Raw genomic sequence first — 27338 nt, 5'->3', positions numbered from 1 at the left:
TATAATTATATATATAAATATATACATGTATGTATGTATGTATGTATGTATGTATGTATGTATGTATGTATGTATGTATGTATGTATGTATGTATGTATGTATGTATGTATGTATATCTATATATATATAATAAAATAATAAAGTCCATTTTAGTCCATAATCTTCTTTATATCAGTTTCATACATAGTACTATCGCTATATATATATGTGCGCATATGTGTGTATTGTGATGTATAGTAGCGCTAAGAAATGAAACCTTTATATGTCTGTACTTGGGGCCACTGGCCTCTATACTGAATAAATTGTCTTGTCTTGTCTTATCTTGAATCGACAAAAACACCAATGTGTCTTTCAGTTAGTGTGCTGATCATGTCTGTAAGAAATTAAGCTTCATCAACTCCTGCACTATTAATCAGCCGTCATGACAATTGCTCAGACAACAAACAAACACTTAATTTTTTATGCAAAATGTGTGAGTGGCGGGTTACCGTTGGGGCCCCGGCCGCGTCATACCAAAAGACGTCAAAAGATGTTACCCTGTCTGACGCTCGGCATTAAGGACTAGTCGTCTCGGAGTCAGTATACTGTGTCCTGGTTAGTTGGGTATCTCTGTGAGCTAGCATTATAAATCGGCATCAGTCCGGACTAGTACAAGCGCGCGCGCGCGCGCGCACGCACGCACCCACCCACCCACCCACACACCCACCCACACACACACACACACACACACACACACAGAGGCACGCGCGCACGCACACACACACACACACACACAGAGGCACGCACGCGCGCGCACGCACACACACGCACATGCACACGTGTATAAGTGCAATAATCTTGGACGCGACTCACCTGTTACGGTGGATAATCGGCAACTGGCTATTTTCTGGCGTTGAAGTTTAATATTCATTGAAGTAGGGTAAGGTTTTGATGATGTACATGCAGGCCACCAATTCTTTGGTTTAACTAACTGAGTCGTTGTCTCCGGTCAAGGTAGCTTATATACAAGTATCCTAATGCTGTTGTGCCAGATGAAGCCTCGCTGTGCATACCTGTCAGTACAGTGAATATTGATTATTTGTGTTACCCACGTTAGTGAGGCCGCAGATGCAGCCAAGCGATTCTACCACACGATATCGCTGCATGAAACATACTGGCTCTTGTAACAAGAAGAGGATGAGAGGAGTAGTGCTTGTGTTGGCTGTCTGTGCGTACATGCCAAGGGGACAATCATGGACTGTCAAGTTGGGTGAGTCACATATAATATCCTATGTTGGAGATGTACGATTTCGTTAATGCTTTCAAGTTTTGACTTTGTTTTTGTGTTTGGGCAGTATTAAGGTGCCCGACATTGAACATTCCATTGCTGATACTTTCTGATTTTCTTGTCTAACGAGGTTGTTGGGGTTCTTATGGAATACATTTTGCAAATATCGTTGCACTTATGGACCTTGCAAGGATCCTCTAATAGGGGTGTTCGAATCTTCACTTCGCCCAAATTGCGATTTATGGTATGTCGGCACTATACCAGTGGCTCACACAACCTCGACAGTCAGTGATGTAAATGAAATTGTGTTCATCATGATATATTACTATTTCTATAATGTTCCAGTAATGTTAGGATACTACCTGTCAAATGAGGAAGTTGGATCCAGTGACACAGATACAAATAGCACTGAGTGTACCACCACTGCTTTAAGAACATCTGTTATTTTAATATTGTGATTATTCTTATTCATTTTTATCTTCTTCTACAATATTGGCAAGGTGATCCTAAAATTGTTCGAATAGAACGTTTACTTATTTAACACGTTGGTTAAGTTGCTTAAAACATACCAGATCGAAGTACTGATTTGATGGTCCGTGTGGTGCAATTGATATCAATATTTTGTCGTGTGATACTGGTTCTCAAACGCCAGTTTAGTTATTGAACTGAATTTTCCGAATCTGCTGTGTTGTTGACGAACGAATATGCACACACGTCGAGATACAACTGCAAGTGTCAGATATTTTGCCTTTGTCTAGTTTTTGCGTCAGTTTCAAGAAAACAGTATGAGTCATAAATATATTTCATAAATTCGAAATCCTCGACACTGTATAATCAGTTTTGTTATATTGTAACGTGCTTAGTATTGAAACGTGTCAGGAAAGTTACCGTAGTATACTGCAGTGTCACCATCGTTACGTGTCAGGTCAACAATGGCTTCTGTATTACGTCAACAATGGTTTATGTATAACGTTAACAGTGATATTGGACGTTACAACAGAATACTCGCGTGCATCGAATGAAGTTATTGACACACTAACTGAAACCGTGGAGATAATGAAAACTATAATTATGTCGAACAGAAAGTAAATATTTCGTTGTATTGATCAAACGGAAAGAACCTTAACGAATCGTATTTGATATTTGCATATATAAGACATAAATAAATTCAAAGTAATGTGCTGTTTGGTCGGTAATAGTATGATTTGTATAGCCGATCATACAATAAGCGACAAGGTCTAATGGTGGAGCGTCCGGTCGGAGAGCAGGAGGTCTGGAGTTCGATTTCCGTCGACGTCATACCATAAGACGTTAAAAAATGGTACTTGTTGCTATCCTGTCCGGCGCTCGGCATTAAGGGGCTTTAACAAGGACTGATCGGTTCGGAGTAAGTGTAATGTGTCTGAGTGGGGTATTCATGTTAAACTGCGGTATTGTATCTCAGAGGACTAGTACTATAAATTCGCCATTAGTCCCTACAAGTTAAAGCACACGGACACACACAGACGCGCGCAAACACACACACACACGCACACACACGCGCGCGCACACACACACACACACACACACACACACACACACACACACACACACACACACACACACACACACACACACACACACACACACACACACACACACACACACACACACACACACACACACACACACACACACACACACACACACTGCACGTCGTTATATGAGTGCAATAATCAGAACGCGACGTTAAACCCCATTTCACCTCACCATCCTTTACTTTTACAACAGAATCTCTGCTTGTGCAGCGTGGAAGGTGTTCAAAATTAACATCTCGGTTTTAGCTTCAACAAAATCAGTAAAAGCGCTAGTGTCGCTGGAGATTTTCTGGTCCATCACTTGATTGTCTGGTTTGTTTGTAGGCTGCTGTCGCATGCTTATCCTTTTCGCAAACACATAACCTCATCACTGACTTTCATTGATCCATTCATATAATTTTCATTGCTGTTTTGCCTTTAACGCCTTATGGAATCTGTTTCGTGTGATAATCTAGACTGGTAATTCTCTGGCGTTGACGTTTCATATCTATAAGTATCTGATATCAATAAACCAGTATTGCCGGATCTAATTGTTAATGTAAACATGCATCATAGTTCCATTGTCGATATAATTAAATACAATTATCTGCATACAAGAACGGTATGCCACGTGCGTGAGCATGCGCTGAAGGAAATAACAGTACAATGCTTCAAAGACCAGAACCTGAGTCTACTACGATTACTGAGTGAATATTATGACTGATCTTAAGTATTTCCTTCTCCAGTGGGATACTAAAGTGGAATTCAAACCATGATTAATATTGTCTTTTGCACAGATGATTTTGGAAAGGTATTGATTGATTATTTTACATGTTGGCAATAGTGTTCGCCGGGGTGCCCCAACAATCACAATGTCCATCCCTGGAGGAATTACCCATACAGAACCATTGATTATATCCGCCAGGTCTCTATAAGTGCAAACAAAAAGGATTCCCTTACTTCTCCAGAAGGGTTTGCGGTCGTGGATATGATGCGTATCTACACGTTCTCTGGTCATGGTATATTGGAAGACCGGTCATGGATCTGACGATAGACGGAGAAATTATATTGAAACAATAGTATTGGAGTCGACAATACCGCAATGGGTACGGCTGATTACCTGTAAGCTATCACTAGGCACTCCCTAATGACTAGAATAAAAGTTTAGTTCAATGCACACACTTTTCTATTCTGTGCACGCATAGAAATACTGTGAGGTGAAGTGTGAGATGAGTTTATCCTACAATACATAAAGCTGGATATGTCATTTTCAACTCCAGCAAAACACATACATGAAATAATAGCATTCCAATGCCAAGTCATTATCAATAATTAAAAACAAATATAACATCTATCAAAGAAGCGTAGTATAACACTAACATAATACAACATATCAGGGGAAACAATGAATATGAGAAATTGCCGGCAAAAATGTCACTTAAAGTTTAATTAACCGCAGTGATCAGGGTGGAGATTAGCCTCGGTGTCTTCAGTCCGACACTGCCTGTACTTTAGTGCTTGTCTTCAGTCCGACACTGCCTGTACTTTAGTTCTTGTCTACAGTCCGACTCTGCAAGTACTTTAGTGCTTGTCTTCAGTCCGACACTGCATGTACTTTAGTGTTTGTCTTCAGTCCGACACTGCCTGTACTTTAGTGCTTGTCTTCAGTCCGACACTGCCTGTACTTTAGTTCTTGTCTACAGTCCGACTCTGCAAGTACTTTAGTGCTTGTCTTCAGTCCGACACTGCATGTACTTTAGTGTTTGTCTTCAGTCCGACACTGCCTGTACTTTAGTGCTTGTCTACAGTCCGACTCTGCATGTACTTTAGTGCTTGTCTTCAGTCCGACACTGCGTGTACTTCAGTGCTTGTCTACAGTCCGACACTGCGTGTACCTTTACTGTTTGTCTACAGTCCGACACTGCGTGTACTTTAGTGCTTGTCTACGGTCCGACACTGCGTGTACCTTTACTGTTTGTCTACAGTCCGACACTGCCTGTACTTTAGTGCTTGTCTACAGTCCGACACTGCGTGTACTTTTACTGCTTGTCTACAGTCCGAACCTGTTTGCACCTCAGTGCTTGTCTACAGTCCGACACTGCATGTACTTTAGTGCTTGTCTACAGTCCGACACTGCATGTACTTCAATGCTTGTCTACAGTCCGACACTGCATAGTACTTTAGTGTTTGTCTTCAGACTGACACTGCATGCATGTACTTCAGTGCTTGTCTACAGTCCGACACTGCATGTACGTTTAGTGCTTGTATACAGTCCGACACTGCATGCACTTAAGTGCTTGTCTACAGTCCAAAACTGCGTGTACTTTAGCGCTTGTCTACAGTCCGACACTGTATGAACGTACTTCAGAGCCTGTCTACAGTCCGGCAGTGCATGTAATTGGTGCATGTCTACAGTCGGGCAGTGCATGTAATTGGTGAATGTCTACAGTCCGACTCTGCAGTTAATTTGGTGCATGTCTATACACATGTTGCATGATGAGTGGGCTTATTAGCAGGTTATGACAAAGGTATGAAAGCTTGAATGGGCGTATTACCACGTTATAACAGTCATGCCGCAGCATGCGTGGGTTTATTACAGGGTCATAACGGGTATATGGCACAATGACTTGGTCTTTTACCCGGGTAATTAACAGATGTTTAAGAGTATGTCCATACATAAATTCACCTTATGTTCCCACCAAGTGGAGGTTAATGTCCATCACACAATGAGGGGATTTAAAACAGGTTCATACTTTAAGTCCAATACTGACAGGTGTATTTTTCACAACGTCATCGCCCATGGGGGGTTTACGACTTTTCTCTGAGCATTCATACATACTAAGTTTCAACTTCGGTGAAGGGAATGTTCCTGCAACATGGTGTGATTCACCCAGTTATGCCTAACCCTCCGAAACTGGTTCAAAACTGGCTTACACAACGCAGTGAAGAAACGCATATTTTAACTCCACGACGCAGTCAGCCTCCCCCTGGTATACAAACCAACCTAACTGGAGATGCCAGAGATGCCAGGCGCCTTTGTGTGAATCCTTAGTTACAACAATAGCAGACCCGAAATTGCAAAAGGAAGTTCGCATTGTTTTCCCTAAAATACCCGATACCCACTCATGGGCTCACAAAATGAAAGCACTGATGTCGACATCGAAGATTTTGCGTTTCCCCCTATTCCGAGCCCTCTTGTGTCGATAATCTTTCCGATGACACCGTGGATATTTTGTCATTTTATAAACTAATCTGTGATGTACCGATTGAAAAACTTGCTAAATTAAATGACATTATTTCTGTTACTCTCAATGCGGACCGTTCTTTGCATGACATTAACTGTTGTGTGTATGTTGCTGCTCGAACCCTGGAGGAACTCCATACAGTTTCCATGACAATGAACCACGAAAGGGTAATAAACAAAATCATCAAAAGGCAACCCTGTTCCAAATAAAACTAAATGAAACAAGGAAATATATCCTGGATAGAACTTTGCTTGACATTACATTCCTCAGGGCAATCAATGTCAAAACACCCAAAAGTAGTAGGGCGGAAGTTTAGAAAAGACCCACCATGGTAATGCAGAAGGCTGCAGAGTCACAGTCTTTGAAAAGTTCAGAGTGATTTCGACTAGGCAGGGCTTCTTGGGAGAAGTCCCATTCGCTGTCTGGGCTGCGTGTAGAGGGGGCAGGGGCCCTTAGCTGATGATGAGCCTCTTTGCTCCATTTTGCCTCCAGTACTTTCATATGTATATAATAATAATAATAATAATAATAATAATAATCCAGTAAAGCGCATAACTCCACATGCAATGTATGCTCGAAGCGCTACAGTATTAATTAATCAGTTAATTAAATTACGCATTTATATGGCGCTACTTATCCAGACAACTGCCTGCTCAAGAGCGCTCAGTCGTATGCTCTTTTGAAGAGGATGGTCTTGAGTTTTGATCTGAAGGTGTTGACATCTTCAGATCCCCTGACATCAATTGGCAGTGCATTCCATAGAGTTGCGCCTGCTTTTCGGAAGGTTCTGTCGCCATATGTTGTTCTGCTGGTATTATTACCTCGGTTAATGGATCAGTGTGCACTCGATTTTCATTCTCACCTTCCTCTGGAGTATAAAAACCAAGCTGCCTGTGAGGCACTGGAAGGTTAACAGTCACATTACCATCTGATCCTAACGGGTACCCATTCACTGCTGGGTGCTATTCGTACAAAGTCACTTGTTCAAGGAGACACCACATGCTACACGTGCTTCGGTGTGGGGCAGGACCGAAGACCCAGGGACTCTCGGGCCCAAGCTGCCGAACACGGTCACCTGTCAAAGGACTCTCCGCGATCAACGTTGCGTGATGTGTGACCTGTGCGCCGTACACAGGATCACGTGCCACCACACGTCTCTGATGCTGACGTTAGCCATAACATAGTTTTCCTCTATTCAACACTGTTCAATATTGCATGTAAGCCCCCAGTCACCAACCGCTGCTTAAGAAGTTTTATACCTTGTTATTAGATTGAATTCTCTTCTTCAAAATGCAACTATGTAATTCTCTACGCGGCGAGGTCTCAGCAAACATATGCAAAACACTTCCATTCACTTGTTTCTGAAGTTTACACTTCTTAAGACGTGCTTACGCACGACATCTGAATATTAATGTAATGTAGACGATGGCTACACTTCGGCACACGTCATTTTCAACCAACTACCATCAGAAGTTCATTCGTACCGTATGACATACTTCATAGTCTGTCGACATTGAGTGTACACGATTAATTGTCTCTTAGTTGATCTTTAAACATTTATTACGGACAACAATGATAAGCCAAATGTTTTTTCCTGCACCATCCCACTGCAACAGGGGTAGTTAAACGTACATTTCTCAATGCCGCTCAGTACAAACGCTTCCACACGATAATGGCTATTACAACACTCTGTATACCTGAGAGAACTCCTTGCATATGAACATTTAATGATACCTGAAAAGAAATACATTTTATTGTATTGTAGACATTGACTGAGGGGATGCATTATCTGTGTAAAGTGCATTAAGTCACTTGTCGATTCGAATTACTTTGTGTATGGATGTACAGACGTGGCGCTCACATGCGCAATTGTTTGATGGTGTTTGACGTAAACTCTTTATGCTTGTTTCAGTGAGTCAGTTCGAGTTTAACACCGATTAAAACATGTCTCATAATAATGTTAAAATACAGCCCAAAAGAAACGCAGATCAAAGACATTTTGTTATGATAAAAAATTATTATGACAAGAGAATAATTTTGTATCATGTTATTTTAGGAGCATTAATGAATACTAAACAATTATAAATCGCGAATATAGCAATCCTTCCCCTAAGAAAAGTGTATGTTTTTTCGGAACCGTTAGCACTTATTGTGCGTGAAGATCGAGGTCACTAAGTAAGTGCACCTGAATGAGTGGGTTTGGTTTTACAACGTTGGAAAGCACATATTTGATGTAAAAGGAGGGAATGAATCAGTTTAGTTTAACGTAATCTGAACGATATTTCAGCTGTATCACGGCATGTCAGTTTCAAGTGGAGGAAAGCTCGATATAATGCAGGCTTTGACGTTTACACCCATTGGTGAAACGACGAGCTCGGGTGTGGTGCTGACACACCTAGAAACACAATGGCGAATATATCATTCAGGCACCTGATTATAGGTTTCAGGCACGTCTCAGGCCGAAGTCAGTGCCTATTACAATTATATAATCACGTTATCAGCTTGACTAATGCCTGCTAGGTCTCCCAACAACCGTGTGGATGATGTGGGCGTCATTAGAGTAGTTCCTACTCCAGTTCTTGTTTCCAGATATAAAATTTGCAAACACTGCAAATTTCCTGATGATTTGGTTAAAACTAAACATATTCCAACAAGAAGACCTTCTTCTGAAATAAACTTTTAGTCGCCTAAAGAATTGATGAGTGCCTGGCTACATACACTATCTTGTCAAACATGACGATAAACTTTAAACAGCTATTGAAAGAAATGATGTTGTGTCCTTTATCCCCGAGGTAGTCCTGTTAATGTCATGATTTTCAGTCGATGAAGTAAAATTTGTTTAATTTGGTTTTTTAGTCCTTCAAGAAAGCCATGTCTCTTTAGTATAGGTCAAAGGGCAGGTAGCCAGATTGCAGTTTTGCATGATGCACGTTTACGGATTATGGATGTCGACATATGACACATGCTAAATCACAGCATTAAGACAAATTCTTATGCTTGTAGACATATTAATACAGAATGGAGCGCCGCACTGCCCGGAAGAGCTCCATTGCCAACAAAACATCCCTTTGGGTGATGATAAAACGTTTCTGAACATTTCTTGGACCAGGTTACCAGCAGGTAATCTTTTCGCCAGAGCTAAAGCAGGTATTTGAACTTTCATTATTCATGGTGTATATTTAATATCGTGTATGTAAACTGAGAAGCAAACGAAAGCATACCGAGTTTGTTTTTATGTAACTGAAAATTTAAGAACTGTTGTTTAAATTTGATTATGTATATTCAACCATCAACGTAGATATTATTTTCTCTTCTTCAGTTTGATGCGTCTTGTACTGTGTTGATTATAGCGCTAATGAATTCCCACTTTGTACATATGTAGAGAATGGAATCTTCCGAGCAACTGCCAAAGTTGCCTCAGTCCCCTTGTTATATCAAGGTAAAATCATGATCATGGTTGTAGTAGCGTGGCGTGAAGGCCCACTGGTCACAAGAACTGTTGTATGAAATGGCATTCAAGACAACCCATTAACCTACACTGCAACTGCATGTTTTTTATATTACCTCTCAATGTCCCAATTGGCGATTTAATCTGGCAATCTACAGGTGTAGAGGTACTTGGTGAACCTATCTAAAATAACTTACCGACATGTTAGCATCCAGCTATAGTACATGCAATGTAGAAACAAGCACATTAAAAAAACATCACTTCATCACAACTGAATGAAATTAGTTCCCCAAGCTGTTGACCCAAATGAAATATAAGCACTTGAACTGCTACTCGATTCCTTTGCTGACTATATCGATGTGACAACAATAACCATCATTTCCCATGAGAGCTTGGATGATAAAAATAGTTGAAACCTCCAATGGACAGAAATGACATCAGCAAAAATTTCAAACTCACGAAGAAGCCTGACAAGCATTTTAACACTGGACTGCCCCACCGCTCCGGGCAACCAATATAAAGATAGATGTAAAAATGAGTACGTTAATACTATGCGATAGCAAAAGTCACCAATTACCGTTTACCGTTACACAAATGGGCGGCCATATTGATTATTGATTAAAATAGTGGCCATCTTGGAATTTTGCTGGATAACCCTTTTCGTCTCAATTTTCACAAGGCGTCCCACCTTCCCGTCCCACCGTTTAAATGTGTATTTTTGAAAAATATGAGCCTGTTATCTGCTCTGCTTATAAGTAAAATCTGCATTATATACCCTGTCTTCAGTTCGATCTCTCAAGGGCGACGTTTTGATTGAGACGACTCCGGAGGCCTGTCGAGCTACCTACCTGGACCGCCATTCTTCAATAGTCCCTCAATGTGGTATCATCTTCTATAACTGCACTTACCTGTTGAAGACACGGTGTCCTGTCTATATAAGGGACATGCAGATGTACTCTGATGCTATCACTCAATATTTTCCCCAACTGAGTGTATCATTTAGTCTCGATGATGGTTTCCTAACCACCTTGCACTACATACTGAGTAGAGAAAAAGCCAAGTCTTACATCGTGATCACAACCTCAAGTGAAGGTAAGATGTTTTGGTTACATTATTCTATGATATCTTGTCATGATAATATTAGTATAAGGCCTGGCCGAGTGAGCAACATCTCTTTTGGATTCAATTAATGGGCAGTATTATGGCTCCTGAACCAATGTTGATGCTATATTACAGCAATGGGATGGAGACATGGTCACAGCAAGTGAACTAAAACGCTGGCCTAGTCGATTAAAGTGGAACAAATTCGAGTCACGATATATTTTATCAAGACATGTACTTGTAAAAATTATCACCAGTGTATCACCGATGCAACATTCAATTACATGAAACACCATATTTAAACATTTATCAAGACTGAGTCTTATTAAGAAATACCACCAGTGTAGCGTGTGAGGGACATTTCATTGCATGTAACATCATAATTGAAAAGTGATCTCAAGTTGTAGCGTAGCTACATGTATATTATGATGACACTTAGCCAAAGTGTTGTGACGCTTATTTCAAAGATAAACTTACGTAAGACATAGAAGAAAATAGAATCTCTGGAACGTTAATACATCAAGCCAATGCTTTCATTGACCAATTCGTCATTCGGAAAGCAACTCGAAAAATAATCAAATTTTATATATAGAATATAAACTTCCAAATACAGATATGCAAAAATATACCACTGTGTATTGAAAAATTAAAATATAGATTGCGTTATAAAGTTGAGAATCACCATAATTTAAAAAAAAATCTGATATTAGTGTGTGCTGTAAACAGTCATTTATGAGTAATAACTTTTTTTTCACAGATATTGCGAAAATATCCAACAGGTTTCCATCGTGTATTATAAAGACCGTTTCTTTCACTGTGGACAGACATGGGAACTTTTCTACCAAGGAGAGCCTGAAGGATATATTCAATACAATAGAGGAAGAGGATCTTAATTTCATCGTTGTTTGTTCTTCTGATTGTCTTTATAATATCATGGTTCAGGTAAGATTTGTTAATACAACTATGATTGTGTTATGATTTCCAATTTTACCATAAGATTGAATACATAGATTTACCACTCATATAATTTATCTAGCCTAGTATATATAATTTAATAGCAAACATATAATACAATCAGAATCATGAGAGTCAGTAAAATGATAGTCGCCAGGATCATGAAATCAAACTACTGACAATCATTTCAATACTTGACAATCATATCATTTCTTGTGCTTCAGAAACATATCACTTCATCAGTCACAATCATACTGTTACGGACCTCCGTGGTCTAGTGGAAGAGCGTCCTCTGCGGAAAGTCCGGGGCTCAATGCCGCGTCATACCAAAAGACGTTAAAAGATGGTACTTGTTACCCTGCCTGGCGCTCGGCATTAAGGGGACAAGGACTGGTCGACTGGGAGTCAGTATACTGTGTCTGAGTGGAGGTATTCATGTTAAACTTCGGCATGGTATCCCAGTGGGTTGGCACTATGAAATCGGCATTAATCCGAACTAGTGCAAGCAGCCACACACCCACCCACACACACAGGTACATCTACGTCGCTATATCAGTGCAATAATTTTGGATGCGACGTTTAACTCCATTTCACTTCATAATGTTACGTCTATCACAAGCATTTCATCACAAGCGTCATAGTAATTTAATTACGTTAGTTACAATCATTGCATTACATACATCAAAATCATTTCATTACATGCGTCATAGTAATTTAATTACATTAGTTATAATTATTGCATTACATGCGTCACAGTCATTTCATTACATGCGTCATAGTAATTTAATTACATTAGTTATAATCATTGCATTACATGCGTCACAGTCATTTCATTAAGTGCGTCATAATCACTTTATTACAAGCGTCATAACTAGTGCAGCACATGCATCATAATCGTTTGTTTATATGCGTTAAAGGCATTTCGTTACATGCGTCACAAGCTGTCATGACATGTGTCATAGACATTCTAAGTTCATTACATGTGTCTCATTTTTTTACTTGCACAATCATTGCATTAGATTTGCCAACTCATTTCATTAAATGCCCCATACTAATTTACTTACATGCATCTAAATAATTTCATTACATTCGTCACAATCATTTCATTACATTCGTCACAATACGTTCATTACATGCGTCACACTCATGTCTTTACGTGCGTCACAATCATTTCATTACATTCGTCACAATACGTTCATTACATGCGTCACACTCATGTCTTTACGTGCGTCACAATCATTTCATTACATGCGCCACAAGGTGTCATAACGTCAGATTACAGCGTCATTCGCGACAAATATCACTCGCTACATGTAACAGGAAAACAAAAGCATTCGTCCCAGTGATGACAACCAATTGGTTTCTGTGTGGCTTAACATTTGCATGTGTTATTGAGGGCATCCTAATTCTATCGGAGTCCCTCCATTAATTATGAAAAATATTAAATAACTATCCAACATGTCCTGACGTCTAGAATATAGTACTGTAAACTAGGGCCCCTCTCTTAACAACCATTTTTAATCATTCAAAGTACAGGTCGTGTCGCTGAAGACTGAAATCAGCAAGAGCACGGTAATGAAGCGGTCTCGTTGGCTTTTGATATCGACTGAAGGAGGCGGCACCGAGCAGACCCTGCCGCCGAGTCTAGACCATTCTGCCGATGTGTCCATCCTTCACTTTCACTCATGCCAGCAACAGTATCCCACATTTGTAAGTACAATATCACCAAGATGGAGCAGCCATAAGAAAAAGCCCAATCTCAGTCTCCTCATCCGAATTGAAATCATTTCCGGAATACTGACACAAACAAGCAGGTATGAACAATCAACCGTAGAATTAAAAAAGCCGGTTTTTTAAAAGGGTTATAGTTTGATCCAAGTTTTCTTTTTTCCCATTACTTTGTCCTCACGGTAATAACGAACTCGAGACTATATATTTTCTTTCTATGTATAATTCAAGTACAAACGTTCTTTAAAAAGTCAAGTTGAGGTCCATCTATATCTTGTGTTTTCAAGACAAAGAAATATATTTTATATGTAATTTGTTGGTCCAATCCAGTTTTCAAGTGTAAACTTTCTTTTGCCCGGCACTTTATCTCAGTGTATCTCTGCCTTATACTCCTCTTCATATAATGAATCGTTTATAGTTTAAAGCCTCATGAGAAAATAAATGATAAGACAAATCTGAATCAAGTTCATTGTTTATAGTTCCTGTAAGAACTTTCATATACATGGGACATTTCCCCTCAATCATTTCAGAATGTTTGGAAGGTTACAGAACAGTTTTCGAAGAACGGTTCTCAACTTTCAAAGCCTGAGGCTGTGGAGCTGACGAAACGGGCTGTTCGGGTAGGATGAATAATAAATCAATCTCATTAAAATCTGATCTTAGTTCTCGCTATCGCTAAACAAAGATCTGAGGACATCCCATTAAGGGTCACGCCAGAACGACCTTTCATCCAACCAATCAGAGCTTCGCTTACCAGATCATGAAAGTGACAGTCGGAATGTGTTTTCTAATCATGCAGCCACGAAATATTTAACACGGGGTATTCCGAACGATAGTTTCGGGTTTTATGATTATATCCATACAATCTAGGCCATCTATAAGCCATTCCAGAATGCTCTTCTTATCAGTTTTAATTTTCTTAATCGAGAATACGTCAAAATATGTTTCGAAGCGTAGACACCAGTTTGAAACTAGTGTCGTAAAGCTCGAGAAAGCTGCCTTCTGACTGGCTAATGTCGATTTCTTGTCAGTCATTTCATTGGTTGGTCAAAATTCGCGAAAGGTCGTTCTGACGTGATCCGTAATGGTATGTCCTCAGATCTTTGTTTAGCGGTAGCGAGAACTAAGATCTGATTTTAATGAGATTGAATAATAAATATAATTACAAATTGTTCAAAACAATGCCCATCTTCAAATATACCAGTTAAACGAAAAGTGATTTGAGAGAAGTGCAGCGTTCTGTTGTTTTTTTGACTGTACACCTTATGGTATTTGGTATCAATCGTGCACATTAAAATAGTATAACCAAGACGAAAGTGAACCTATTCAAATTTCGAATATATTATTGAAGTTGTTGTTTTCGAAGCAGTGAAATGACAACAAAACGTTTCATGATTTGTATTATATAACTTAGGTGAGGATGTGGATATTGGGAGCGGGAAAGCCAATACCATTTTCAGTGTCACCATAACGTCATAATATATGACGTCATTGAACAATCAGTTACGTTGTTCGGGAGAGTCGGGGGAGTTTTCATTTTTCAACCTTTTATTGTGTTTCACCTGGAAGACATAAAGTGATGTTTCCTGCATTTAAAATTGACATAACAATATCATAGTCACCAAAACAGATTTACATAGTTTCGGCAGAAAATCTAGGCTGAATATTCTCTTGCATTGACATTTCATATTTACTTGAACTGGGTCGATGTTTCTACAGGTGGACTAAAACAACCCGTGTTTCATCATAAGCCCAGTAGCATTTATCTATGCTGAGTGAACTACAAAATAAATGTTTAGGCCGAGACTTTAAAACTGCTCCCATTTGTGTTCCAAAAGAAGCGTATTTCTGAAACGTTTTTCTTTACTACATTATAAGGAGGAAACTCTCTGCACTTGTACACAGCAAACAATTTACATAGCATTTTTATTAGTTTCAACAAAATCAGTAATGGTACTATCGCGTCACTTGATTTTCTTGTTCATCGATAACTTGATTGTCTGGTTTGTTTACAGGCTGACTACTGCTGTGCTGCGTAAGGCAGTAAATGCTTACTTTTTTATGCAAATTGTATGATTGGTTTTGGTTTGTTTTTTAACGCTGCACTCAGCAATATTCCAGCTATATGACGGCGGTCTGTAAATAATCGAGTCTGGACCAGACAATCCAGTGATCGATATCATGAGCATCGATCAACACAATTGGGATCGATGACATGCATCAACCAAGTCAGCGAGCCTAACCACCCGATCCCGTTAGTCGTCTCTTACGACATGCATAGTCGCCTTTTACGGCAAACATGGGTTGCTGAAGACATATTCTATCCCGGCTCTTTACGGGTCACAAATTGTATGCACGGCGGATGGTACCGGTAGGGCAGGACATGCTCACCCTTTTCGCGAACACCTTGCGTCATCACTGATTTTCAGTGATCGATTAATAACATTTTCACAGCTATTTTGCCCTTTACGCCAAATGGAATCAGTTTCGGCAGTAAATCTAGGCTGGTTATTCTCTTGCATTGACAATTTATATTTATATGTCCTGTATACTGAAGGTTAAATCCTCTTTGTTACAGAGACAGATAACAAGCCCTGCGCCGGCCGTGGCTGACATCTACACCGTGCACGACAACCACAATGGGCAACGTCTGCGTCTGAATGGTCGTGTACTTCGGAATAAAAGTGTAGGACTGTCGAATGAAATATTCGAAAATGACAAAAACGGTTTCAATAACCGAACCTTCAGAGTTGGGATATTGCCGGTATGTCATTCTCCCACTATGTGACAATTAAACAAACTTTCGATGCAAACTTTGGCCCGATGTAAGTAAGAATATTATAACAGAGAGACGTTATTGATGTCAACTTCTTTATTATGAGGAACACAACGTCACCGGAGAAAGGAGCAAGCATTTACTCCTTGTATTCTTCATAACAAAGAAGTTGACATCCAAAGATTCTCTCTCTTATGTGTATCACTTATATATACTATTCAGAGACCTAAAGTATGTTGGACATGGAGACGACGACATACTGTCATATCAAAATCTGTTGACCAACATCTCCGCATATTTATATTACTCTTGCTTGACGCTTCATGCGAGTGAGTGAGTCAAATGGGTTTACGCCGCTTCTATCACATAACACACACCAACTAAATGTGGAGAGCTCGGAGTGATGCAGGTCCACGCGCATGGGTAGTGTGCTTAATCATCATTAGGACGAGTCTGTGATGCAATTCGGCAAAGAGAATTGTGACGTCTTTGAACTGCCCCTGTTTCATCAGTCGTAATATAAAAATAATTTGCAACACCTAACTGTAAATATGAAACATTCGTCTTCCATTCTGGGGTGGAAACTTAAGGTAGCCAGGAGAGTAGAGCGCCTTTGTGTCAACTGCCGTCATATGGCCGAACCATTTCTTGAGCAATAATGAGCAATAATGAGCAATAATGCTAAAAGCGGCGTAAAACCATATTCACTCACTATTTCTTGGACCGGAGGAAAACCATTGACTCACTTACTCGCTCGTGTTATCGAACTGAAGAACCAATACTAACATCTACAAGTTACGACACCTGAAATAATATATATATATTGGTCTAACATGTAGGCATATTAGAATTGTTCATAAATGCAGCATACCTCCATTTCCACTCTGTTTCTTCAGTGGCCTCCATTCATATACAAGTCCAAAGACAATCGTACATTCACCGGCCTCAACGTGGACTTGCTGAATGAACTATCTCTTAAACTTAACTTCAGGTACGTAGTGGACAGTGCTGAAGTGTACATATTAACTCATCCAGTTGATGATAATAGGTTAAGGTTCAGCTCGATAAGCAGAGTTGCGGCCCTTAACTTTTAGGATCTGGTCTGATTTGAATCCAAATTTGTCCTGATTATGTACCCTGGTCTTCGAGCACCATACTTGTATTTTTGATGTTCAACGCAGCTGTCGCTGCCTGCGATTGACTTTCAGTGTTAGTAATGCCGTGATGTCTGAACTATTGTCCACAGCGACGATAAAGTCGATCATTGAACCGCCTGCGATATCTACTGGATAGATCGGAGAACGGAAGTGGGCTAGAACCGGTACTATCCTGGACTTGTACAACCACCATCGTCGCTATAGAAAAGCAATAATCAGTTTCTTAGCTGATGACACACGTATTTTATTCCAGTTATGTTTTCGTTGAGCCCCTCGACCAGGAGTGGGGCAGGATAATCGATGGCAACTGGACAGGACTAATCGCCGATATTGCCAACGGGGTAGGAGACCTTCACATCTTTGTAAACTTAGATAGTCAGTATTTTAGAATAATCAAACGCAAATGTGTTACATTTCGATTCTATCCCATCATGTGGAAATGTCCATTGTACGATTCCGACTATATCTGGTACCAGGTGTTCGCAAAATGGGCACGTGAGCTTATCTTCTCCACTAGTGAGTGAGCGAATGAGTTCGGTTTAACGCCGCTTCTAACAGTATTCCAGTTACATCACGGCGTGTCAGCCTAATGTGGGAGGAAAGTCCGGAGTGATGCAGGTCTCAGACGTTTACCACTTCGGTGAAACCCACGAGCACCCACATCATAGGTTTCTGGCGTGCCCAAGGGACGCAACCCAGCACAGCGAATCACGGCGCCTAAGACGACTTGGCCACACGTGTCCTCCTTCCCCACTAGTGACATTCGTTACAAGTTGCGAATCATGGGAATTCTTAATTACCGTGGCGACTCCGGATTTTTACAAATCACAGACACTGTAACGGCTGATGAGGGAGAGGATTGTAAAAGCTACAGCCGACGATGTTACAGCATATTAAAGCTGTAACACAGGTACGCGACTGAGGGAGGAAGTTAAAGCACTGATAATATAGTTTGTCAGAGTGAGTAAGTGAGTTGGGTTTAACGCTACTTTTAACAGTATTCCAGTCACATCATGGGGTGTCAGCTTAATGTGGGAGGAAAGCCCGTAGTGATGCAGGTCTCAGACGTTTACCACTTCGGTGAAACCCACGAGCACCCACAACCACAGGTTTCTGGCATATTAAAGCTGTAACACAGGTACTCAAGTGTGGGAGGAAGTTGCAGCACTAATAATATAGTTTGTCGGAGTGAGTGAGTGAGTTGGGTTTAACGCCGATTTCAACAGTATCCAGTTATATTTCAGCGTGTATGCTTAAAGTTGGAGGAAAGCACCAAAGTGGTTCAGGTCTCAGACGTTTACCACTCCTGTGAAATTATCTGCCGAAACTGATTCCATTTGGCATAAAAGGCAAATTAGCGGTTACGATTTTATGAGTTGATCATCGACCTTTCGTTATATCGACAGGTAGACATGTTTCTAGTTTATGAAAACCCACGTGCACACAACTAAGCAACTAGTGGCGTCTTCGACGACAAAACATCAGTGATTTGAACTCTGTGTAACTGTTGGCACGTCGTTCTTCGAGAAGAAATGACCTACATTTACCTTGACACGTTTACTTCCAGAGAACCGACATGGTTATTGCACCCATAACAATAAGCGATGTCCGCGAGACAGTGATGGACTTCACGCAAGCCTATTTCTATGTCCACTCCATGATCATCCTGGCCAAACAGGACCCGGAGGGAAACCAGTGGTTGACCCTCGTGGCGCCCTTCCGGTACGAGGTCCACATCTGTATCCTCTTCTCCCTCATCTTTTCCTCGGTGTTTCTGTTCGTGGTGGAGGAAGTGCACCCGGTCAATGTATGGCTGGACAGGCGTCTGTCCGAACTCCGCATACGTTTTGGGGACATTCTATGGTATCATTTCGGTGCTCTTATGGCAAATGGTAAGTTGTGTTGTTGTTCAATGGAACCAAGCCTTTCGGTTTGGATACGATTTGACATTTAACATCATACTATCAAGCCATTCTCTTTGTCTTCTTTATTGCTTGAAGGTTATTTAGCGCATCGACATTCATGAACACAGATGTAAATTCTTCTTCGTGTCTCTTAATATTCGAAAGTCCAATTTAGATTTGTAAAAAAATTACCAATATTTCGTGTGATTTAGTTCTCTTTCTCTTTCTTTCTTCATTAGGGTATTGGTTTTAAGTAGGGAGGATAAGTTTTTTCTGCTGCTTCTGATGTTTTGTTTGTTTTTATGGGTTTGGGAATGGATTTCAACGTACAGTTATGTCAGTACAGCACGTATCACCTTTCAACAACTAAGACTATTCCTGTCGTTCCCTAGGTGGCGCATACCTCCCAAGAACCCAGTCTGGGCGGTCGGTGTTGGCGTGTTGGTGGTTGCTGACGGTCATCCTGGCGGCAACCTACAGTGGAAACCTCATAGCGTTCCTTACCGTAACTACGGAGAAACCCCCCTTCGACACTCTCGGAGAGATGGTGGCCCAGAATGAGTACAAATGGGGACTGCTAGGGGGATCGGCGGCTATAACACTGTTTCAGGTAAGTTGTCATATATTCTGTGTGTACCCACGTCGTGTATGTGTGTTTGTTGTTTAACGCTACACTTAGCAATATTCCAGCTATACGACGGCGATGTGTAACTTACCGATTCTTGGACCGGACAATCCAGTGATTAATATCGTGAGCATAGATTTACCCAACTGGGATACTAGCTAGAATTCCAGTAAGGCTGGGACGGGTAACTCGGGTACTCTCGGCGGGTGGGTTCTGAGTAGGACCCGGGTACCCAGAGGATTTATGTATAATGACAAAACTTATCTTAAAATTCTATGGGATACACTATAAGTCACTAATGTCCCCATTTCTTTCTGACAATGCACCAATCCCTTCTGACATTTATATGTTTGAATAAGATAAAACTTCATGCAGTAAACTTCAGTGTATGCATGACCAGATCGTTTTACACGTGTATCTAAATACATTTTGCCAGGGCAAAGGTCAAACTTTTCCAAATCGGACAGTTTGTACCTATCTCTAAATATCTACAGCGGGTACCAGGGTCGGGTGATAAAGTGGTGGGTACCCGGGTAGTAAATTTGGACTCGTCCAAGCCCTAATATAAAGTTACCTTGACGCGTTGGGATCCAAGGCAGGAATAGTTAACCATGCAGCCTTTGCTTGTTGTAAGAGGTGATTAAATGGATGTCGTTTAGATCCGCACAGCTTCAAATATCGTCATACTCTCAGTTCACACCTGGTTGTGTGGCTATGCTGACACCATCCAAGCCATGTTACTCTGGTAAAGAATAGATAACTTTGTAGGCAGCTCTCGAGAGAGCGCAAGGTCAGTGATTCGATCCCCGCCCGCGTCATGCGAAAGACGTTACAAGATGGTGCCTCTTGCTACCCGGGGGCTCGGCATTACCGTCGTTAGTATTTGCATACACGCGCTCATGCACTCACTCACGCACGCCCTTGAGCACACGCTCACGTTGATTTATAAGTGCAATAACGTAAAAAGGCGACAAACCCTTCCATAGTCATAGGAAATCTGTACCAAAACAGAGTCGATTGTACGATTCCGACTATATCATGAGCATGTTTTTCAGATGTTTCTCACTATCAAATAGTAACCGCCTCTGTGACCTTGTGGTAGAGCGTCCGCCGGAAGAGCGGAAGGTTCGGGGTTCGATCCCCGGTCGTGTCATACCAAAAGACGTTAAACGATGGTACTTGTTGTTACCCTGCCGGGCACTCAACATTACCGGGCTAAAACAAAGTCAGGTCAGCTCGGAGTCAGTATATCTGGTGGATAGAGCGTCCACCCGGAGAACGGAAGGTCGGTGGTTCGATTCCCGACTGCGCTTATAGATGGGACTTGTTTTCCTGCTTGGCGCTAGGCATTAAAGGGATAAAATAAGTGCTGGCCCGCTCGGAGTCTGTAGGGTATCCATGTTAAACTTCGTTAATACTTAATCTCAGTGGGCGAGCACTATAAAATCGGCATTAGTCCGGACTGGCGCACACGCACACACCAACACACACCAACACCCACACCCAGGTGTTCGCGAAACGTTGATCGTATCCTGCCCAACCTGTGGTACCCGTCACAAACACATGTCAAAATAGGGAATTGGATCGGATATATGTTTGTCACTGTAGCGTCAAAATATGGAAATGTCCCCCACATGTCAACCATAAAACTTGTAAATTGTAAGTTGTAAGTTGTAGATTGTAAGTTGTAAATTGTAAGTTGTAGATTGTAAGTTGTAAATTGTAAGTTGAACCTCACCTCACCCTTTATGACCGTACGGTTTCTATGTACAGACGTCAAACAGAAGTGATTTCAGAAGGATATGGCAAGGTGTCGAGGGAGACACGAAAAGTGATCCGGACGTTCAGAGCCTTAATTTAGATGTGCACTTTCGCAAGGTGTTGACGGAGAAATACGCCTACATCGGAGACACTACGACGTGGGACTTGTGGCTGTCCAAATCATGTGACATAGATGGACTAAATGATCGATTCTACCCCATGTCGTATGGTATTGGTTTTCCTAACAACAGTGTCGATACCAAAGTCTTCACTGAACAGTAAGTGTCCCTAACAACAGCGTCGATACCAAAGTCTTCACTGAACAGTAAGTCTCCCTAACAACAGAGTCGATACCAAAGTCTTCACTGAACAGTAAGTCTCCCTAACAACAGTGTCGATACCAAAGTCTTCACTGAACAGTAAGTCTCCCTAACAACAGTGCCGATACCAAAGTCTTCACTAAACAGTAAGTCTCCCTTACAACAGTGTCGCTACCAAAGTCTTCACTGAACAGTAAGTCTCCCTGACAACAGTATCGATACCAAAGTCTTCACTGAACAGTAAGTCTCCTTAACAACAGTATCGATACCAAAGTCTTCACTGAACAGTAAGTCTCCCTAACAACAGTGTCGATACCAAAGTCTTCACTGAACAGTAAGTCTCCCTAACAACAGTTTCGATACCAAAGTCTTCAATGAACAGTAAGTCTCCCTAACAACAGTGTCGATACCAAAGTCTTCACTAAACAGTAAGTCTCCCTAACAACAGTGCCGATACCAAAGTCTTCACTAAACAGTAAGTCTCCCTAACAACAGTATCGATACCAAAGTCTTCACTGAACAGTAAGTCTCCCTAACAACATTGTCGATACCAAAGTCTTCACTGAACAGTAAGTCTCCCTAACAACAGTATCGATACCAAAGTCTTCACTGAACAGTAAGTCTCCCTAACAACAGTATCGATACCAAAGTCTTCACTAAACAGTAAGTCTCCCTAACAACAGTGCCGATACCAAAGTCTTCACTGAACAGTAAGTCTCCCTGACAACAGTGTCGATACTAAACTCTTCACTGAGAGGAAGTCTCCCTGACAACAGTGTCGATACCAAAGTCTTCACTGAACAGTAAGTCTCCCTAACAACAGTATCGATACCAAAGTCTTCACTGAACAGTAAGTCTCCCTAACAACAGTATCGATACCAAAGTCTTCACTAAACAGTAAGTCTCCCTAACAACAGTGCCGATACCAAAGTCTTCACTGAACAGTAAGTCTCCCTGACAACAGTGTCGATACTAAACTCTTCACTGAGAGGAAGTCTCCCTGACAACAGTGTCGATACCAAAGTCTTCACTGAACAGTAAGTCTCCCTAACAACAGTATCGATACCAAAGTCTTCACTGAACAGTAAGTGTCCCTAACAACAGTGTCGATACTAAACTCTTCACTGAACAGTAAGTCTCCCTAACAACAGTATCGATACAAAAGTCTTCACTGAACAGTAAGTCTCCCTAACAACAGTGTCGATACCAAAGTCTTCACTGAACAGTAAGTCTCCCTAACAACAGTGTCGATACTAAATTCTTCACTGAGAGGAAGTCTCCATAACAACAGTGTCGCTACCAAAGTCTTCACTGAACAGTAGGTCTCCCTAACAACAGTGTCAAAACTAAACTCTTCACTGAGAGGAAGTCTCCATAACAACAGTGTCGCTACCAAAGTCTTCACTGAACAGTATGTCTCCCTAACAACAGTGTCGATACTAAACTCTTCACTGAGAGGAAGTCTCCATAACAACAGTGTCGCTACCAAAGTCTTCACTGAACAGTAGGTCTCCCTAACAACAGTGTCGATACTAAACTCTTCACTGAGAGGAAGTCTCCCTAACAACAGTGTCGATACCAAAGTCTTCACTGAACAGTAGGTCTCCATAACAACAGTGTCGCTACCAAAGTGTTCACTGAACAGTAGGTCTCCCTAACAACAGTGTCGATACTAAACTCTTCACTGAGAGGAAGTCTCCATAACAACAGTGTCGATACCAAAGTCTTCACTGAACAGTAAGTCTCCCTGACAATAGTGTCGATACTAAACTCTTCGCTGCACAGTAAGTCTCCCTCACAACAGTTTCAATACTAAACTCTTCACTGAGAGGAAGTCTCCATAACAACAGTGTCGCTACCAAAGTCTTCACTGAACAGTAAATCGTTCTCCCCAACAACATTATTAATACCGAACTCTTCCCTGAACAGTATTTCGTTCTCCTAAACAGCATCCTGAACAGAGAGTCTCCCCGACAACAGTATCAATACCAAACTAGTTAGTCTCCCTAACAAGATTAGGGAGGTCCAAGGTCAAGACTATTTCCCTCAAGTTATTTCCACTTATTTTTAGGGCCGTTTTAGTTATACATTTTTGCTGGTATATGTTAGAGAAGTAAATGAGTCAAATTACTCTGAGTCAAATAAATAAGTGCTATATTAAATATGCAGGACACTCTTTTACTCTTTTTTGAGTGAGTGTTTTTTTGGAAACACCGTTGTGAATAGAATCTATGTTATAACACGGAGTGTCGCCATCGTTTGAGGGAAGAACAACGTTTGTGACGAGAATGGGATTCATCGGATTTTGGAAGTGAAGCTTTAGATCTATTGGTGGCACAGTGGTCTAAGGTACCACAGTTCTCTGTGTAGACTTGTGTCATTATGCGAGGTGGGTTCTAATCTCAACCTGATGATGCATCAAGGTTTGCCGGCACCATACTAGTACCATCGTAGTGACCCGAATCACTTCGGGTTTTTCCCATTTCAAGCCGACATGGCGCGATAAATTGAAATAATGCTTCAAAATGGCGTTAGACCAAACTCACACTCTAACCCCCTGTTTCAGACTCCTGCGGATTCAAGAGAGTGGTCTTATTCAGGTATGGCATCGGAAATGGAAGCCCACTCATAGTTGTGCAAAAACCTCGACTGAGGCCAAGAGGGTCGGCCTGCTTGCGTTACAGAGTGCTTTCTATGCTGCAGGGGTGGGCTTATTTCTTGCCATGGGAATTCTCTGCAGTGAAGTTATCATCAAGAAGGCGTGTAAGGGAGGCTCCTGCTCCTGTCCAAACTGTCGAGTGCCTCGTCCCAGTTGCTTGTGCAAGGATTCGTGTTCCAACTGTTGCTCACGGGATGTGTTACGGTACTGTTGTCAAAAAACAGCAGAATAAGATCACAGGTGGGTAGGGTGTTTGCTGATTGAAAAGCGAGGGACGTTACTGTCAGTGATCCAGTAAACTACATTCACGGTGGTGTGCTATCTTTGGTGACAACAGACATATTTGAAGGCAGCCGAGAGACTAATATCGTCCAAACGCCTTTTTATGGCAGCTAAGTGGCGCATCAAGCATGTGTAGATGTGCGATGAAAATGATGTTGTATGAAGTAAAATGGATAAAAGACTCTCCGAATTCATTTTGCATTCTGTGGCAAATGTGTATCGAGGTGTGACGGATTTGCGTATGCGAAAAAGGTCACGTGAACCTGGACACAAAAAAATATTTTCTACAAATGCCACTCTGTGGTTTACAGACTCGAACTCGAATATTTTAAATGAGGATCAAATCTTCGTGGTCTGCTCTGAGTTCACTCTACACACAGGAGAGACAGCTGACACCGCAGATACATCAATCAGTTCCGAGGTAACAGACACAGAAAAGTCAGCAGACCTTTCAAGACAACAATCACTGCAGACAGAGCAGAGACGGACAGAGCAGACATTGTAATCAATGCTGATACAACAATAACAGAGACACTGCACACATAGCAGACACAAAGTATGTATAGCATATCCAGCAAAGGAAGGGGCACTGCAGACAGCAGACAAAGGAAGCACAACAGAGACGACAGACACAAAAGACCGCCGTTTCCTCTGTGTCGTATTAACATCGTGACACGGAACAAGATGCAACTCATTTCCGACAGTCCTGGGACAACTGTGTTGGCAGTGAATGATTCATTCATCACACATCATGAGGTTTTTGTGATGATAAGGTAATATCGATCCTCGCTGGCAGGTGAACGCTTGTGTATAGTACTGTTTGCCGGTATTGTTCGTCAACATTCACAATACATGATATAAATACAGCCCTCGCATGACAACCGAAGGACATCAATTAATTATGCATGATTGGTGAATGTTTTTTACTGTTATTGTTGTACTGTTGTCTTTTTTCAGTTAAGGTTTCAGATGGGATTATACGCATGGTTGGTTAAATCAATCATTGTCACATTCAGTCCTGTTCGGTTCTGATAAAACGATGCCTACATTCCACCTGGGCCTGTTTGTTTACGCGTGACTGTAGTTAATCTGTCATGTCTGATAGGTATTGCAACACACAGATTCCAATTGTGGGTGTTTTTATTTGTTTGTTTGTTTATTTGTTGTTAAACGCCGCACTCAACAATATTCCAGCTATATGACGGTGGTCTGTAAGTAATCGAGTCTGGACCAGACAATCCAGTGATTGACATGAACATCGATCCACGTGTGTTGTATATGAATAATTACCAGGAATGAACGAGCAATTACAGTCGACTGACATACAGTCTATAATGTATTTTATTACACAAGACAGTTCTCTCATCTCAATATTTTTCCTGATGCTGATTTGAAAAAAAGCTGGTTGGACTTGCTCTTTTATTATGAAGATTTTTGGTTTGGGTTTTATAAAATATCTATATTCCACAGCCATGGTGCAGGACTCTACGAGTGAGTGTAGCCACTGATGTTTTGTTAATTCAACGGAAACACCTCTGACAAGGATTATTTTTCCAACCTACAATGACTATGCTTGTCGTAAAAGGCGACTAACGGGATCGGGTGGTCAGGCTCGCTGACTTGGTATATGCATGTCATCGATCCCAATTGCGTGGATCGAGGCTCATGATATCAATCACTGGATTGTCTGGTCCAGACTCGATTATTTACAGACCGCCGTCATATAGCTGGAATATTGCTGAGTGCGGCGTTAAACAACCAACCAACCACTCAACCAATCCTAAAGAAAACAAACTGTTTTGAAATAACTTCCAAACATTGAAATTCCAACAGAATTCCAGTGCTACCGACCATGTGAGACGTGTGACTTGCCAGCTGTTGCAGATGAGTTTCATTACGTATTCAAATGCAATACAGTCTGTCAAGGTTGGCATGTGTGTCAGAAAAGTATATCCTATGGCCGAATAACTATAGATATAGACGCCTGCTATATTCTAACAGCTTAAAGGAATTGAATCACCTGGTATATTTCATATTATACTATTTGACTTATTGAAAATAACCGGAAAGAATAATTATCTTGATATACTTTGTATGTTTTACACTTACTTTTTACTTTTCATAATGAACACACTTGTATGAAGTAGTGAACTGACATCCTCATCATGTTTGTATACATTATCTGTTATATTTGATGCTCTTTTACCAACGTTGGTGGTTTATGGAGTATAAACGAATCCGAATCTGAAACTATCTATGTTTGGTACTGCACTGCATTTCATGAATTACTTCCCATAGTTTCGGTACATTTTCTCGCCACTAATGCTACTCAACCGATAATATTCCTTTCTTACTAGGCACTATCGCGCTAGTCCAGCGCATTTTCGTGCCACATTCGAGCCACATTCCGCCAACGGAGAGCACGGGTGGCCCAGTCGTCTAAGGCGCCGCGATTCGCTGTGCAGAGTTGCGTCCCAAGGGCACGCCAGAAACCTATGAGTGTGGGTTCGAATCCCGGTTCGCCCCGATTATGTTTCTCGGTTTGTCAGCACCA

General features: G+C 41.2%; 1 protein-coding gene across 1 annotated transcript; it reads left to right on the top strand.

Annotated features, from left to right (window-relative positions):
- Window positions 1-1108: 1108 nt before the first annotated feature.
- Window positions 1109-26872, top strand: LOC139442914 (uncharacterized). The gene is made up of 13 exons (XM_071223836.1): window positions 1109-1250; window positions 9073-9216; window positions 10304-10609; window positions 11376-11560; window positions 13109-13282; window positions 13831-13920; window positions 15879-16064; window positions 16973-17067; window positions 17487-17574; window positions 18801-19125; window positions 19530-19747; window positions 21536-21801; window positions 24410-26872. Exons 1-13 carry the CDS (start codon window positions 1109-1111, stop codon window positions 24732-24734), a joined length of 2544 nt encoding a protein of 847 aa, XP_071079937.1. The 3' UTR covers window positions 24735-26872.
- The last annotated feature ends 466 nt before the right edge of the window (window positions 26873-27338 follow it).

The sequence above is a fragment of the Haliotis cracherodii genome, unplaced genomic scaffold (assembly GCF_022045235.1).
Source record: "Haliotis cracherodii isolate W230 unplaced genomic scaffold, xgHalCrac1.p SCAF_5, whole genome shotgun sequence".
Taxonomy (NCBI): Eukaryota; Metazoa; Mollusca; class Gastropoda; order Lepetellida; family Haliotidae; genus Haliotis; species Haliotis cracherodii.
This window is presented reverse-complemented; position numbering and strand designations above follow the sequence as displayed.